The sequence below is a fragment of the Colias eurytheme genome, chromosome 11 (genome assembly GCF_061535395.1).
Source record: "Colias eurytheme isolate Ceu_HAF_F1 chromosome 11, ilColEury1 Martin Lab GWU primary, whole genome shotgun sequence".
Lineage (NCBI taxonomy): Eukaryota > Metazoa > Arthropoda > Insecta > Lepidoptera > Pieridae > Colias > Colias eurytheme.
Genome location: NC_142990.1, coordinates 9565310 through 9584902, shown reverse-complemented (window position 1 = coordinate 9584902; position 19593 = coordinate 9565310). Strand labels below are relative to the sequence as shown.

The following is a 19593-nucleotide window of genomic DNA, read 5'->3' as shown; positions in this document are numbered from 1 at the left end:
CTATATATCATCACGCTGAGACCAACAGGAGCCTAGCCGCGGGTAAAACCGCGGGGCACAGTAGTCATATTATTTATATTAGAGAAATGATAAATTGAATGGATTCAATCTTAGCCAGTTATTATAATCTGGTTGAGCTATAGCAAATATAAATAGGACCTAAGCAAGCATTTCTAATCCTAGGTCCCCTTTATCGTTTCGCATCAGGCTACACAGAGATTTGATATTCTGACATTTTCAAATATCAAAGGTTATAGGAGTAGGTATATATATTTGGTGGTGATAACTAAAAATAACATACTCAAATTACAATTTTAACTTTCATTGATCTTAATGTGATATTTCCTACTAGCATTATGGAATAATAAACATCGATTCATAGTTTTTTGATATTTTTATATACTAGCCCCAGCCCAGTATCGCTTTAGATCAAAATATATAGCCATTAACATTGATACACTTTATCAATTAACTTCTTTATTAAAAAAAAATATAATTGACTGCAAGCTGAAAAACAATTTCAGCAAATTCTAAAACAGGACAATAATATTTCCACGCATGATGCTAGATGCATCATACACAAAATATCATACTAGCAGTACTCTAAGTAAGGCAGTTGCAATATGCGAATTACCTAAACATCCACATTCCAAGTCGACACACTAACATTAACAGATTCGATCTCACGACACAAGGGCGTTATATACCGGTGATTTATCACTAGAGACCCGATCAATGGACCAAAACTCTGAAAGAGATGAATTCTGAACCGGTTCTGAGCTGAATTCTAATACGGGGAATACGTTTGGTGCCGACGAGTGCGCTTTCCCTTACAATATTCGCAAGATTATCCTAAATCACGCAAAACTATAAAAAGAGACGGTTCTTTTATTTTCTTCTACGCATAACGTATATGTAGGTTAAATTCTCGGTGGTAAAATATGAAATATTAATACATTCTTTAAATAAAAGCATCAATAGTATTTAAAAAGAATCAGAAATAAAAAAATTTAAGAGATTTTAAAACAGACAGGTATAAGGTACATTTATAAAAAAGTCTAATAAGGCATACGAATACATCACATATGAATTTATTTAACTTATCATTATAATTGAAAGAAACTCAGAATGAAGAACATTTGACAATCTAAATTCTAAAATATACTCACGAATGTCGTACATTATTTAGTAAAAGAATTAGGCCAAAAGTCGTAGTCCATTGGGAACTAAGAGAATAAAAATGTATGGCGCCTCGTTACCGCGAAACTAATAAAAATCTACAATGCTATAAATATATTAGCGACATTAGATTTGTTAGCTTTGTACGTAGAGGAATTTAACCTTTATACGACCGTGTGCTTTTAACATTTTTTTTTATATAGAGATGTAATAATTTTTAATATTCTCGAAAGATACGAATAAGTTATTTTACTCTGCCCGATACCGTACATATAGGTTTCAACGTGTCTTGTTATTTAGATTTCTATGGTTTCAACTTAATGTATTCACACTTGTTTTCGAAATAGGGTACAATTTGTAAAATACTTATATCGATTTTATGTTTGAATGCATTAATATCCTAATTCTAATGCTATTATTTATCAATTGAATTGAACAATGGCTTCGTGATAACATTTTACAGGGGCATATGCGGGAACTGTCAAATTTGACAACTGAAAGCCATATCAAACATATTTCTTTTCCTTGATTTATCTGTAAAACATTAATATCCTGATTTAATAATTTAAACCGTATTGAACCAATAACCTGTATTTTATAAACGGCTGCATAATATATGAATAAAAAGTTAATACTATAACGAATATAAACATGCAATTAATCAAAGGCTTTACTGCTCAATAAAGCCGCTTTAAATGAAATATTACGAATATCTTAATTACTGCAATCATTAAAAACAAAAGACATGAATGCCATAGAGTAAATAATTACGATGAACAATTAAAAAAGTTTTTAAACTGTGCGTGCACATGAGTTGCGAACTCCGACAAACAATATGGAAAAATAAACTCAAACATATTATGCTAATTATTATGCTGGGATAATAAATACGTTTTTTTATTATAATGTTTATATTTTAATAAACTAATGAACAATATAACCTTGTTTATCTGTACCAGTTTGATAAATAAGCATTACCTAAGCATTGGCCTTACTTTAGAAAAACTTATAATATTAATTATATAGAAATAGAATATACTAAGAAGAGAACGAAGAAATGAGATGATAAGATGCTACAATTTCAAAGTTTGTATTCGGTACCTATATTGAATGAATCACCTAAAAATCTATATAGTTCACCCTTCTTTTACGTATCTACATCCATACTAATATTATAAATGCGAAAGTAACTCTGTCTGTCTGTCTGTTACTCAATCACGCCTAAACTACTGAACCAATTTGCATGAAAATTGGTATGGAGATATTTTGATACCCGAGAAAGGACATAGGCTACCTTTTATTGCGAAATACGTACCACGGGCGAAGCCGGGGCGGACTACTAGTTTATAATAAAATGACAACTAAAATTGATTTCGAATCCAATTTACCTTCTAAAAGTATTCCTAAAGCCTCCACTCTACCACAAAAAAAGACATTTTGAAAAAGATTTTATACCTACTATTAAATTCGATTCCAATTAGTCTGCTGCGCTACAGAATATCGTTTCCAAAAAGCTTTGAGTTGAACATTGCACCCAGAATACCTTTAGACTAACTTCGATCGAAGCAACAATATTATATTTGGTATTCAATATCTTGATCTATATTCTGTTTTGAGCGAAGAGCCTAGAAGCAGGTATATATTTTGTATTGAGTAATATAGGTAGGTAATAATAGGTATAAATATTTGTTAGTAATTTGTATCTTCGTGAAATTTGTCTTTGAGTAAATATTAAATCTAAACTTAATGATAATCCTATCGCTTTTCAAACATTTAAGTAAGCAGTAGTAAAAAATTACTTACGATTATTCTGTAAATAGGAACTCTACCTAAACAAAAAAAAATAACACAAACCCACTCACCTACATATTAATACCTGCGATAACAATCATTATACCAATATAGCTTATTACATTAAAGATAAAAAACATTTCCCGGAAACTCAACATAACCTTGGAACTAAAATTCCGCCCTTCATTTTTAGTTACTATAGGTACTCACTTACTTACTAAATGAAATCCCCTTGAGAGGAAAGTGATTGATCTAACAGACTGACCTAATAATTAGTGACGGTCAATGTATAAATTATTTTGTTTCTGGGACATGGCAGATTACAGCCATTTTCCCTCTTATACGTAAGAAATTGTAGATATAAATCTGGAAGTAATACCTAAGGAATTTTAATTACAAATCCGTGTTTTAATTAAATGTTTGCCTGTCTCAGTTCGCAATAATAAACAGAAAGGAGTTAGATGAAATTTAGTTGGTACGTTTAATAGTTAGTTTGGCAATAATACTTAACTTTGGAGGTTATTAGGAGCCGTTTCGGTACATTATATTATATTAAATTATAATACATAAAAGACATTCTAAATTTTTTTGTTTCATATTTGTAGACTGAAAAATTATTTCCTTTTTAATATTTCATGAGAAAAATAATATCAGAAATAGTCGATGCACAGTAAAACGTCGTACATACAAATACTTAATGTTTTGTAAAGCCGCTCTTCAAAGAAAGTGCTTGAAAACCCATTATTCTCTTTGTAACTAAAGTGGAGTCGACCCCAGCGGGTTATGCGCTAGACAAATCATTTCGTCGCAAACATTACTTTTCGATATTCTACACGAGATTACCCTTTTGTATCGCACATCTTGGATTGTTATGTTCTCCTGGTAATCCACCATCGTAATCGTTGCATTAAGGGCTCAACTACTTGTCTTTTTATGGAAGTATAATTAATGTGGATGACACTTTAGGACATTTGAAAGTCATTTCGTCATATTGTTACGGTTTTATTTGCATAATGGCTCTAGTATTTGACTACGGGCTAAAGAACTTAATAATGTTTCTAAATAGGATATAAACCTTATGATATTCACAAGGACCTTATATTATGACGCAAGCGAAAACGCATGAACGAAAAAGAAATTTAGTAGAATACCAAACCCTAATTAGAGATCATTCATAATATAAACAGCTAAAATATTGTGTACAACAAAAGAAACAAATACATTCATTTCGAACACTATTCAAAAGTTATAGCAGCTTAGAGTCACAATATATTTAGTATTCAGAAACGGTAGCTGTAGTTTAGAAAACAATTCGCAACTACATACTGTTCTTAAACTTCTCATACGTGACAACTGTTCTAATAGCAACCAATAATTTTACATGACAATGAATAAAGGAACACAGCTCGCATTTGATGTGTAACATTTGAATTTCAATTGAATTTTAACACGGATTTGTAAGCTTTTTCCATTTGTGTGTAAAACATTTATAGATTTCATTTTAACGTTATTGCTATTGAATAAACAAAATTATTCATTTATAGGTTTGGGGGTGATGAGGATAGCATAGATGTACTATTGCATATTTTAAGGATATTACCGCAATATTTCAGGAAGCATGCACGATCTCGAAGTAGAAGTTATACTTCAGTTGCTACGAGTTCAAAGCGCATACAAAATATACCACAGCAAAATAGGAACTTCGAAGTTACTTACATTAAATGAATTTATCAAAAATCATTATACCATTTTAGATGGTCATTTTTACATCTTCGGAAAAATAGGAAATGTTTTGAATCGGCATTAAGCGGCTTTTTTAAAAATGGGCCTTTAGCTTTTAAAAATAATTAACACTAAAGTTTTACTTCTTAATAACGAAACACGCAATTCATTTTAAAATACATAAATACATACCTTTGGTGAAAATGTAGAAAATTGTAGGGAGTGACAGGGAATACAAAACATCGCTCCGAGCCATTCAAATACATCATATTGTCGGTCAAAACATGTCAACAGGATAATAAGCACGTAATGATACAGATATAACTTTCTAGAAGGAATATATTGTTATACGATAGAAAAAATAGTGTGCAATACCTTAACATTTTCTTTCTTATGTGGCTGTAGCGTATAGTTTTACTATGAGTTAGATAATATTATGTAAGTCCTATCAAATTGAATAACATTATGTATAAAAAAAACATGGAAAAGCTACAGGCATATAATTAAAAAGCGTATCTTTAAAGTGATTTGCTTATAGCAGTCGAGATATAATTGTAAATGTTTAATTTCACAGCGATAACAAATATGATAAAGTTCGGACATCATAGAAGCCAATTATAAAACAAAATTTCAATTATGTAAGCAAATTTGATATTTTTTGCAATAAAATACATTTTACAGGATAATTTCTATTCATTTTCATTTTACCTAAGTTATAATATATTTATAAATAACTAGCGGTCCGCCCCGGCCTCGCCCGTGGTACATATTTACGTTTTCTCTACATAAGAACCATCCTCGTACTTCAAGGAATATAATAAAAAAAGACTTATCGAAATCGGTTGCCGTTCTCGAGTTATGCGCTTACCAACACATTTTGTGATTCATTTTTATACATATATAAGATGATTTTTAGGTACATATAATATTTATCACTGTTCTATTTCAGCTTTTTAGCGAATATTCGTCTGAAAACCCAGCATTTGCATCTGGTCTCCTACTTCTAAATGTCACCGCATGCCGTCGCACTCGGCTAATTTTAAATGCAACCACAATAGTGTTGTACAAACAGGATTGTCTTTTAGCGTTGTGCTTTATGGTACTCGAATTTTATACAAGTCTTATTTTTAATGAAAGGAATTGTTAACCAGAAAATAATTATGTCAGCATTAAAATATTTAATTAAACAATTCTTTCCTCGATGCATTACGGCGACTATTTTACTGGAAGTCTCCTCTCATATTGTTTTACTAAATATATAATTATTTCTTGTCCATATTTTCAAACCTTATTCAACAAAATAATTATAAAAATGTTTTATTTTACGATTCGATAACTAAGTACCTATTAGAAAACTACGTAACTTTCATCCTAAACTAACAATGAACTATCGATAGAAAATGAAAGCAAATGTAATTACGTAATCTATTTAATATTCGGTATTACTTCGTCCAATAGAGCATACAGCTAATAAGTAAAAGCCGTAGTATATTATTATTAGTCTGTGGTAAAAGGTAGTGAAATAAACAACTTTACTACGAGCTAACGTTGAACTCGCAACTCCTTACAATTTTAATTACCGGCTAAACTAAGACGCTTAAGATGTAATATAGTTGTGCGTGGTTCATTTGAATAACGTTCAACTTGTACTAAATCAATTATGTTAATTTGTTCCTCACTAATTTAACCGATGCTCTTGATAGGATTAGTGAGTCTTTGTGCTTAAAGCGTCCGTTGTTAAACGTCCGTAGTATGTAGTGCTTATATTGATGTTATTATTTAGCTTGAGATTATACTATTTTCTTAGTAGGTACGTGGGCGAGAAGCAATTGTTTAATTAGTTAAAAATATTTGGTGTGAGGTTGTTTTTTAGACCAATTTCGTTCAATCTCATACATCAGTAAATAAAGAAAACAAGATAGATATCAAACCTACTTCACTTTATTTTTTTACATTATAAACTGTGTAATCTGTATCTCTTTTTATTCATATATAATAGCATATTCATATAAGGAAATAATAAATGTAAACGGTTATTCTAGATCATTCTATATCAATGTAATACATTGACAACGCGATATCAGTAGGTACACATTCACTTGTCAGACAAATGTGTAGCAAAATACCAATATAGCTGGTAAATACGTCAAGCTTTTGCTCCCTATTTCGGTATTCTTCATACTCCACTTATAAAAATATACAGATTCTCAAAAACCCAATAATAATACGTAAAAATCATGATTTTAATTGTTTTAAACCCCTTAAATGTAAATACAGAAACCATGTCTGTGACAGAAACATATTTTTGGGATAGGTACTCTTCCCTACCTAAAATACAAACGGCATTAAAATTTTCCCCGACGTTTGAGGTCTTGCTTCAAGCCACAATATCAATTAAAAGTAAATGATAGAGCTTCAGGCAAGAATAAACAACTACATAACATGTGATCCATAATATTCGGTATTACATTTTACACAATGTTTGAACAAATCGTGTTCAAAAGTTCCAAATTTTGCTTGACTGAACAATACAGTTTGTATATGTATATTGTGACTACAGACACCTATATAAAGACTTATAACCTAAACTTTGTTTTATTAAAGGCAAAATTGTAATATAGCTGGAGCTTGCCACGTTTTATTTCATAGACGTCTGAATATTAATAATTGAGTTAATAAAGTACGCTCTCACATCCATAGCTAATCCATTGAATCGATTTACATATTTAATATCGAGTAAAGTTATTACAAAGGGTAATGAAAAAGCTGTTTTTAAACTTACAATAAAGCGGATATATTACCTATTATTATTGTAGAAAAGTTTTTTGAATCACGGCATAATAAATTAACTTTTTATTTAATTATGTCTAGTAGAGAAAACTCATGATCTACCTTGATCTACACATTGTAGCAGTTTTTGACGTGACAACGTCTTATAATTCGATAGCCGGCTGCACGCACGAAAAAACATGACTCATGCGGCGTTACCTCGCGCTCTGAGGCGTTCCGTAAGGCTTGAAGTGCAAGCGAGAGCGCAGAACGAGCGACAAAGAAGCACAATCGGCCGTTGTCACGTTTCAACTATCGTCAGTAAACCAATTACAGACAACCAATTTTTTCAAACATTTACGCTATAATGAGGTAGGGACATTCTACTAAGTAGGTATATCAATTTCAAATACATCTTATATATACTATTAAAAAACAAATAAAATATCAATAAAACTTGTCCATTTTAAAGGGAGCGATGTAAATTATATTGGATTCATTTTTACAAGTGATCTCATAGACATACCTCTATGCACGTTCCGGAACTCAGAACGTTTGGCGCCAATCGCTTTTATCAGATTGACTACGTGAATGCGATTCCCGCCCATTTCTCCGGCACAGATAATCTAAGTTTACTTTGGTACTTAATACAAAAAATCCATTAGGCACTTTTAATCGTGCTATTATGTAAGCGTAGTTTCTTTTACCGTTTAATTGGTCTATTCATTTAAATACGATAACAGAACTATAATTATAATGATTGAAATTTTATTTAATACTAGCTTTCCGTCCAAGGTTTCGCCCGCGTATTCAAATAAAAACGCGCATAGCTCCGGTTCCCTTGTCATTTCCGAAATAAAACCTATCCTTTGACCTTTTTCTGGTCTTAAGCTATCTCTGAACAAAATTTCATCGATATCGGTTCAGTCGTTGAGGTGTGCAGAAGAAAAAGACGAAGAAGAAAGAGTTACTTTTGCATTTATTATATTAAATATTAGTTTTAAAAATGCATATATTTTGTTCTTGCCTTCGTTAATATGCAGACAAATTTGAATTTGAATTGAATGCAAGATAATTTTTTCTTGTAAACTCTCATAGTTAATTAGGTGAACTAAATAACAACATAATATAGCTTTGAGCACTGAAATGTTTGTTTTGAAAGCGTTTCGCTGGAGTAAATCTTCTTGTAGGTATATTATGTCAGTTGGGTTTCATTTATGTATTAAATTAATTATCACAGTCTTTATGATCATTGACAAATTTATTAATTTTTATTTATATTAGATGCTATTTTAATACTAGTATATATATGTATTATGTACTACTGAAATTTTAAACAATACTTTTTTTATTATATCTATCAATGAAAGTCTACAAAAAGCGATCCAGCGATGAATTTACATTTAATTTAGTTCACTAAATTATATCTTAGCTATATTTATGTTTTGATTTGTTCTTCATGGTAAATCAAAGGGTCATCATTATTATTAAAACTCTGATTATTACATTTATTTATATTATCAATAATGCTTATTTTAACACCAATACCGAATCCTACTAATATTATAAATGCGAAAGTTTGTGAAGATGTGTGTATGTGTTTGTTACTCTTTCACGCAAATACTACAGAACCGATTACAATAAAATTTAGCATACATTTTATTATAGAGGGTAACTTGAATTAACACACAGGATAGGTTTTATCCCAGAAATCCCACGAGAACGGGAACTATGCGAGTTTTTCTTTGAAAACGCGGGCGAAGCCGCGGGCGGAAATCTAGTTTACTATAATATTGAAATACATAGTACCAACTACATACGCAGCATTATATGACTCGCGTAACAATCTGATGGGAATCTTATATCCCATTTATTCCTCAAGAATTACTTCCGAATACATTACAACTTGACTTATTACAACATTTTGGCAGAAAACTACTTACACCGAGGCTATTATTTGCATTTTATTTAGGTATGCGGTTTGAAACTGTATTTCTATGGGAATATTCAATATATTACGTTGAAATAAAAAAAAAACAAATAGCGCTTTAAATTTTTATTGTAGTATGTAAAATTGAAATTGAACATTATTTGAATGTTATACCGACCCATGTTAAATCTAATATTTGTAAACGTTTTAACATTAATAGATCTTCTCAAGTGGTATTAGGTACCTACCTACTGTAAATAAGTGATTAAAAAAGAAGTGTTATTTTTTATCACTTATGTACGTAAAATATGTTACGTAAATTCCTAATTTCGAACTGAAATCGTATATAGATCTGTGTGAAGATGTGTAGTACTCTTTTCCATAGAAACATTTGGCTAAAAGATAGATTTTAATTTTTAACACATAATAAAGTAGGTAAATATTCCACATACCATAAAGGCCATACAAAAATAATTGAACGATAGTAAAAACGTGAAATCCCGCAATATATCTACATGATTCAGTACAAAAGTTCCACGATTCATATTGCGAACAATGATAACAATATATATGGAAAAGTTTCCAAATTGCCTCTTAAAAGCAGATTGGTATATTAACGTGACGTAAGTTACCAAGTTCCAATTTGATAGAAATAATAAATCATTCAAAGGAGATTGTTCGGAAGACAATATTTGAGAGTAACTTTCGGTAAAGTTAATGTCACGTTCTTGATATAAGGTTAAGGGTTTCGTGTAACAGGTTGGGACCACATTATTATTTATTAATTAAACAGTAATTGCAAGAATGAAATGAAAATTTAATTTGGGTACTTTCATCCAAAGAAGTCTTAGAAAAACATAAAACGTTGATTTTATTTACTTAAATTTCAAAAAATCATTGTCAAAATCTTTTTGCTTAACCCCTTTTCTCTTCTTCTACTATCCAAATGTATCACACTAAATGAATAATAATATTACCATAAAACACGCAAACACCTTTTTCTACGTAAATCAATTTCCCGCCAAAAGGCAGCCAAAATTCAAAATGGCGCATGCAAATAGTTCTCGAATCACGCTACAAAAGCTTGCGGCAACATAAATTACATAGCCAATTGTTTCCTTTGGTCCAGCTATGGCTGCCCATTGATACGAGCGCTTTCCTCAGGGCACGTACAGCTGTTTTTACCAAATGAATGGACGCTTCTTATTTATTATATAAAGCTGGGAGTTTAATGCTTTTTACTATTGTGTAAGGGATATTAATGTCAAAGAATAACACAATAATAAACAAACGTAATAAAATTGTAGAGTAATGTTGTTAATGCATCCGTCTGAACTGTTAATACAGCTTGAATTAAGTACATTCATTCCATTAAAACTGAACGACCACAATATGAAAAAAGTGTGTCAGTAATATGCAAATATATAAAATATACGTAATAATTATATCTGCAACCCTTCTTTTTAAAAATCGATGTAATTGCTTCACATTTACGCTGATTATACTACTTTATTGTAACATAAAAACTAAGAGTTATAACATTTTAATACTTCAGATTTAATTAAGTTCCAAGTACATAATATCAGTCATATGAAATACAAACAAATAATATTCCATTTACCTGCTATGATATTTTATCTCTTCTCTTTCGAGAGCCTGTTATTGCATAAAGGAAAACGTATAATATAATATAATATATATAATATGTAAGATAAAATTGTCGAATAAGCTGTCAAATACCCTTTAACCTTTGAATCTCTGTTTCATATCATTTGAAAAACGCGTTGCTAAAAGGGTGACCTTTTCCTAAGCATGTATAAGAATATGAACCTCTGTATCCTACATGGTACTGCTCATTTATAAATGTTAGATTTTACATCGTTATTTAGCATCTGTTGACTAAACTACTAAATAATGTGAGTGATTTATATTTTAGGTATTTTAAATTGCTGTGAATTCTATCAATTTACCAAACTGTGTTTATTTAAATACGTTACTTCAATTATCTGTGTAATTGAATAAAAACAAACGATAACATACGTGTAACATAACACATATTAAGCTTACAATTTTATGAAAAATATTATTTCTAAGCTACGTCTCTATTTATAGATATATATAGTCTTCCGTAATGGGCGTATTTTTCGCGCTTTTTTTCGATGTTTCTTTTTGTAGTAATATGTGGACACAAGCAGATATGGAAAAATCGTATTAAATACCGGTTTAAAAAGACCTAACCTCGCCACGTATGTTACCCAAAGCCCAGCGGAAGACATATTTATTTGACGCTCTTGCAAATACTTCACAGGTGAAACGGTAACTGAGGCAGTCGATAAATCTGCGGTTCGGACTTCGGACCTTGATCTTTCTAGAACAATTACTGTGAACGATTACGGACCATTCCTTCTGGGTTTGTATGGATTTGCCGTGGACGTTGTTATTTATGTCCCGGGAATTCCAAAAAATTACACGTAAAAGTACGTTTCTACTAGTTAAAGGTCTAATTTTACTTCTTTATATACTGAAAATTCGGACGTACACAGATAACGCATATTGCTTAAAAAATATTTTTTATTTTTGGATATTTACTATGATATTTTCATGACTAGAGCCTATGTATATAAATCTGCCTGTATCTGCCTTATAATATTTTGTATGTATAATATTATATATTATGGCTAAACAGATTTAAGTACATTTTAAATACATTGAAGTGAGCAAAGACAAAGGAATTCTAGAAGTCCATAAATTTAAATACTCAAAAAATACATTATATCCCATTTCAAGTTGGGGAAATTCTTTGGTTGAGTAAAAAAAGGTCTAAGAATCTTTTAAGACCTATCTGGAACAAAATACAATGTAAAATTGAATAAAACAGGTGACGCTTTTTGTAAACAGTTTAATAGACGTCGTTAAAAGAAAGAAACGGTTTCAAGGTTTCTTTCTGTCACTAAGAGAATATTAAAGTGTATTTTATTTTAAAATAAATTAACTACTTATTTTTCTAATATGATATATTCCACGTATCGTTTGATGTTAACATAAGCATTTTAATATTATTGAGATGCTTAAACATAACGGTTCAATGCTTTTACAGTATAAAATACAATATTTCATGTTTAATATTATGAATACATTTCTAGCGGACTTCTCCGAATCCATGCTCCACTTATGTTCAAGATAGGAATAAATGGAAAACTTTATTAGGTAACAATTTTGTATCAATATTATTTTTTCTGGAAAGCAATTTTATAAACATAATAAACTTTTAAATGCAATTTTTATAGGGAATGCTTGTGATTTATTATATAAACTAATACGACTTTTTGAACGATGCCATTAGAACCTTGGTTTTGTCAAATCTATATTTTTTTAATAAAATTTTGAAAAACAAAAACTATAAACTTGATATTATAAATGCAAAAATAGCTCTATTTATATAGTGTTTGTGACTGTCTACCCGCATAGTTCCCGTTCCTGTGGGGTTTCCGGGATAAAAAGCCTTTTTCTTATTCTGGGTCTTCTGTTACCTACATACCAAATTTCATTGTAATTGGTTCAGTAGTTTTTACGTGAAAGAATAACATCCATTTACAATATTACAAACTTTCGCAATTATAATATTGGATGTAGTTTGTAGTGTCTAAAAAGTGCAAGATCCGTCAATTCGTCTATCAATCAGCCCTAGTAAAGAAATTTGGGAGAAGGAACGTAACAAACGAGGAACAAATCCTGGGCTAAGAATATTGGCATCCCTGAATAATACTAATAATAGCGGCGGGTCAAAGAAAATCATTTCGAGGCGGCAACTTTGTATGAAAAGTTTCTTCAATATAACGAATTATTGGATTTGCAGACTCGATGTAATCTCATCGGACATTTGGAGATATCTTTTTCCGTAAGTTACGGAGTTTTTGTAGTTCTTACTCACTTTTTGATTATCATGTGTTTGTGATACTATTGTTTGATAATTATATGAACGATGAATATCTTCATAAGCTAAATGACGTTATATTATGGTAGCGCAAGATTTGGCAGAAAATAAACTATATTATACGATTTTTTTTTATATTGAAATATGCAACAATTTTAATGGTCTACATAATATTATCTGCCATAAATTCTATCGATGAAATAATTAAAAGTATATCCAATAATAAATTATATAATGCATATTTATAACAAGAGAATTATAGCCAATGAACACTCTCTCCTGTAAACAGACTTCCCTATGTAACTCTTTGTACTCTTATCCGAAGCATTTAGTATAAATATTAAATATATTATCAATGTCGTAGGTATCTGCTATAGATAAAAAGATATCTCTTAACATAATTTTATAAAATTTAATATAGAATTCTATAAAGCTATGAAACCTTGTTCTATATTTTACAAAGAAATACACTTACATTCTAGTACACTATTAAAAACAGAGTATCTTTATTAATTCAAAACTATATTTGATCTGTGTTGTTTATTTCCACAAAAATACTTCATTTTTTTATACAAGTTAACATTAAATTAAGTCTTGAATTAAAAGCAAGCGAGCGAATTGCCACGCTAAAAATACAAGCGAATAAGACAAGCTAGTTAGAATAAGACGAAAATGTTTTCATACTTCGTCCCATTCATCTTTTAACCGATAAGTAACAAGATTGTAAATAAAACTCCAACTTTCCAACTGTATTCAATAACAAATATCCTGACAATAGACATTCATATTCGTTCCAACGGGTTTGCAAGATGTGTGAAATTTACATACAAACGAAATATGTGAATTTTTGAATATGTACCTCAAATAGTACATAGCTTGTTCTAACACGATCTAGTGCGGAATAAAGATGTATCTGAGGGGACATATTGAGATATTGCACCTGTAGGAAGTAGATATTCGAAACCGGATAGAGCCGGTCTCAACCGGCGCAAACTGGTTTATACCGGAGCTGAGTCGATTTATTTATTGCATGTGCACTTCGTGTTTGCCTGCTGTTGATTTGAATACGTTATAAGATTTCTCTGCAATTCTGTGGTTTGTATGAAGCGCGTTATAATGGAGGAATCGTTCGGTCAATTTTTATTCATGAAAATTAAGGCTATTAATATCTCTTGTTTTAAAATTACCTACGCTTTTAGGAAATATTATTATTAATTTATATACCTACAATGTACATTTATAAAATTTTTGTAACAGTAGGTATTTTAATACAATATGAGATACATTAAAGGATAACTATACCTCCACGGATAACTCGTACCTATATAGTAGATAACTTGACACCGTACAACTTTTAACCGTCCTAATACTTCTGTTTTGCTGAATAATATATGTTCTATTTCACTATCTTCCCTTGCAACATAGCTATAAATATAACCTTGACATGATACCGCATTAAAAGGCACAATTACAACATTTTTCCTCGTTTTGATTTATACTTTGGAGTTGCTCCAGTTAATATTGAGAAATTAATCCGCTAAGAGCGTTTTTCCTTAAGAAACAAGCTAATTTAAAAGAGAGCAACGGAGATTTTTTTGTTTACTAATTAGTAAAGTTATCTTCGGAAAAATATAAAAGCACGGTTGAAGTGCTGAAAGAAATGAAAAGTACAATTATTTGGTTATAATATAATGTACATTATGAAAAGATTTATTCATTTCAGGGTTTGTACCAAATAACGCCAATTAAAGCAAATGTATTTGGTCCATTGTTGAAGGAAGATTTTCCGTAGTCTTTGATATGGCGATTAAGAAGGTATTTTTGTAAAGTTTGCTAGCAATATATAGCAAATCCTAGAAATACGACCCCATAAAATATTATGTAAGCACGAAAAGATATTATATGTAAATCTATGTTTTTATACCATCTATAAGTACCTACGCTTAGGGCAAGGTAAATAAGCTTTCCTTCGGTACGCATTTTTGTATTTGTATCGAACCGATATTTCTATCAAGTGGGATTACTATGGTAAATCCATCGTGATAAGAGACGAATAAATTTGGGAAAATAACAATATTCTTGTTAACATTTGTACCGTTGTTTCAAGCGAAAATATATCAAAATTGGGGTACTTTTGTAATAATCTAATTATAATTTAAAAGACTATTGAATAAAGGTGAAAGCTGATTTCTGCAACTGCAAATAGTATATTTTTATCACTGAATAAAGTGCATCTATAATAATAAGATTACAAATAGAATTACCTCCGATAAGTGCTTATAAAAATCGCGCCTGCAATAAAAAAAAACAAGATTTGCCACGATCAAAAGTTTCCTAAATAATGTCTATAATGTTATCACATATACTTTAAATAACGTCGAACTCTACAAAAGTCACATAAAATAATAAAAACTACTTTTTTTAAGCAAACCTATAAGTAAAAAAAAATATTTTGGTCAAATGAGTGACTATTTATGGTTATTTCCCGTTTCCGCGCTTCGAAGGGCAAAAAGGTCATCCCGCTCATTAAGGTAGTCGTTAAGACAAGTCAAAGCCGTAGGGCTTAAACTATCACATTACATCCTCTATGTGGTAGTTATTTAAGTATCAAAGCACACGAGCGAGAAGTTTGTGAAAACATGTGCAAATAAATCGTTCGTGGTCTGTCTTTAAAAGGTTTATTACAATCTTTCAGTCCGCCCCGGCTTCACCCGTGGTACATGTTACGTTTTCTCTCCATAAGAAGCATTCTCGTACTTCAAAGAATAAAAAAATTAACGAAATCGGTTCAGCTGTTCTCGAGATATCTAGATACCGTTTTATTATAATACAGATTAATGACAATAATGAAATCTATACTTAATAGTATAAATGCGAAAGTAACTCTGTCTGTCTGTCTGTTACTCAATCACGCTTTAACTACTGAACCAATTTGCATGAAATTTGGTATAGAGATATTTTGATACCCGAGAAAGGACATAGGATAGGTTTTATCCCGGAAATCCTACGGGAACGGGTTTTTCTTTGAAAACGCGGGCGAAGCCGGGGCGGATCGCTAGTTTACCATATGTATATAAGCGAAATAATTCTGTGATAAACACGTTTACCTTAACGTTCAAAAGTTTTAATGTAGAGATATAAATAACAATTCAAAAAAAATTGCATGCATAGTTTTGTATTGATTGATATTAGTTATTTATTTTATCATAAACACACCTATTTATAACATTACTAGCGGTCCGCCCCGGCTTCGCCCATGGTACATATTAACGTTTTCTCTACATAAAAACCATCCTCGTACTTCAAGAAATATAACAAAAAAAGAATTATCAAAATCGGTTCAGCCGTTCTCGAGTTATGCGCTTACCAACACATTTTGCGATTCATTTTTATATATAAGATATAACATTATAACAAAACAGAAAAATAAATATCTACGCAATATCATAAAGCCATCCGTTGAATGATTTAATAAAAACCAAATGTACGTTATATGTTTAATAAAAAAATTAATCTTTACCGAATTTCTATGGCAGCGGCTGAGTGAAACAATTAAATAAAAAGCAATTTATCTCAAAACGCCTACTTTATTGAGGAAAATAATTTATTATCTGTAACGAGGTTGTAATATTGCTTTTCCCCAACTCCTAAATAAGAACAGTAATTAGGAAAAATCCAAAATTTTGTGTCTCAAGACGTGCTTGATCTTAGGTATCATATGAAATAACTTGATATTTAGGTAAGGTGTATTTATGGTACATGCTTCACAGACGTTTTCCTATAATATACATATTACATATATTACATGGAATACTTATGTGTTTTTAGGTTCTTCAATAAATATATTATTACAAACGCAGTCTCTCAGTACCTAATTATCTGATTAATGAAAGTAAGAAATTGGGAGTATTTATTTTCATCGGAAAATCATGCAGTGTCAGTACTAAATTTATAATATCAAATTTTGCAAACTCCTTTTACATATTTAAAAGAAATTAAGTATCTAAGTAAAGTCTCAAAATAAGTATAGAACTCTACCATATTACTCTACAATATTATTTTTCAAAGTATCTATATGAATTCTAATATTATTCCAATTATTTATAAGGAGCTAAGAAAACATTATTATCATGTTGAGTACTGCTTATTCCAAGAAAATAATGTTCCGATAATATACATCGATGAATAATAATATGCTCCATATATTACGAATATCTCAGCACTGATTCTTCAAATGCATCAATGCACGTAATGTTACTGCACCTTGTATAAAATTTAAGCATATGTAAAATTTGCTTCACATTTTTTTGATGTCTTTTCTAATATTTTTGCGTACGTATAATATATAGCCGTTTTGCAAAGCCATCGTTTCCTCGTTACATATTAGCTGTCAACGTTATTTTTATTGCCCTCGTTCGAAACAAATGAAAAGGTATACCTACAAATGAAAATAAACTCGTTGTAAAACCTATCCCACCAAAAACATTTTCATGTAAAATGTTGCCAAGACGAGTCCATATGACCCGCACTGTCAAAAAGTTATCAGATCTCATGTAGAGCCAAGCTTCTAACACTACACGCCCTAACTCTACAAGGCCTAAGTTCACAAACTCTACACCTTAGTCAAAATATGTGGCCTGGCCATTTCGCTACATTCACATCGGCGTAAGGTGAAAAATTAATTCACTGTTCATTACTTTTGTGTTATACAATAGTTCTTGTAGTAACGAACGGCCAAGCCACATATTTTGACTAAGGTGTAGAGTTTGTGAAGTTAGGCCTTGTAGAGTTAGGGCGTGTAGTGTTAGAAGCTTGGCTCTACATGAGATCTGATAACTTTTTGACAGTGCGGGTCATATGGACTCGTCTTGGCAACATTTTACATGAAAATGTTTTTGGTGGGATTTCATTTCTTTTTGTAAGTTGTATGTAACAATTTTATTTTTTATTTTTAGCTACTGTGTGGACGTAAGAGGCAGGAGACGTTCGCAACACTTCTATTCATTCATATTTATATGATCTGATCTGAAGTATATGTCTCAATATATGTCGATTAAATTTTTAAATTTTTTTTTTAACAAGGAGTACCTATACATATATATATATCTAGGGGAACCAAGTTTTAGATTATTAGATTAGACCTCTAGCGTCATCAAAATTTAATTTAAAATTACAGGTCTCATACAAACTCCCATCCCCTAGTTTAAGGGGTTGGGGGATGAAAGTTACAAGTTTTATAATTTTTTTGTTGTTTGTGTGCTAATACTAGCTTACATACAAAATTTCAGCTTTCTAGGGCATTAGGAAATACCTTAAGAATTTTGATGATCATCAGTGAGTCAGTGACGAAATTAGCGTTTTTTAGATATAAATAAAATCTGAAGTATAAAAGCTAATGTAATTAAAACTTAATATGTTCAATAAGTCCGCTATTGACAATATATCCCGAAAATTTTGTTGATCTAGCATAATCCAAACCCAAGTTATGAGGGTTCAAAAAAACGTCGAAGCGCTTCGAGAAAAGGTAGGTAGTGCCCGTGCGCGTAGTCGCTTGGCTCGTCTTGGCGGGGGCACTACCGTGCCCCCAGATCTCTAATCTTTGAAAGCGTATCACTACATAGTATAAAACAAAGTCGCTTTCTCTGTCCCTATGTCCCTATGTATGCTTAAATCTTTAAAACTACGCAACGGATTTGGATGTGGTTTTTTTTTAATAGATACAGTGATTCAAGAGGAAGGTTTTAGTATATAATTTATTATGTTTTAGACAAAGCGGGCGAAGCCGCGAGCGGAAAGCTAGTCTACGATAAAGAATTGTATACTCTAAGCGGTTTTCCAAGAAAACTACAAAGAAGCTCACCATCAATCCATCCGACCAGCAAACAGCCGCTCAGTATGAGAAGGAAGCCCAGCGTGCCCATGTTCACTAATCACTCTTACACTAAACTGAAGTCACAATCCGTTTCCATTACAACGCCCGACACGACATTTTGTCTTGATCACCTGTAACAAGAAAAACTGTGTTTAGAGATTTGACGGGAATTGTAAATTATGTTAAAACAATTATATTAATGGTTGTCAAAATATTTTATTTGCAAGATTTAAAATGTACATTATTTGAAAATATTTTTTAAAGAATAGAAAAAAGATTTCGTTTATATAAACGATTAGAATTAGAATTCTATAAACCTAAATATTAAATTTATATCCATACAAAATATACCTACTATTAATGAAAAACTGTATGTCATCTGAAAATAATCTTTAA

The 19593-nt window shown here is 30.8% G+C and overlaps 1 protein-coding gene across 1 annotated transcript in view; it reads right to left on the bottom strand.

Annotated features, from left to right (window-relative positions):
* LOC149904800 (uncharacterized) overlaps positions 1-19323 on the bottom strand; it is a 202577-nt gene extending 183254 nt beyond the window's left edge. Inside the window, exon 1 of the mRNA XM_090107233.1 lies at positions 19186-19323. Within this exon, the coding sequence (XP_089963359.1) occupies positions 19186-19246 (61 nt within the window). The 5' untranslated portion in view covers positions 19247-19323. The remainder of the gene's footprint in view (positions 1-19185) is intronic.
* Positions 19324-19593: the final 270 nt, after the last annotated feature.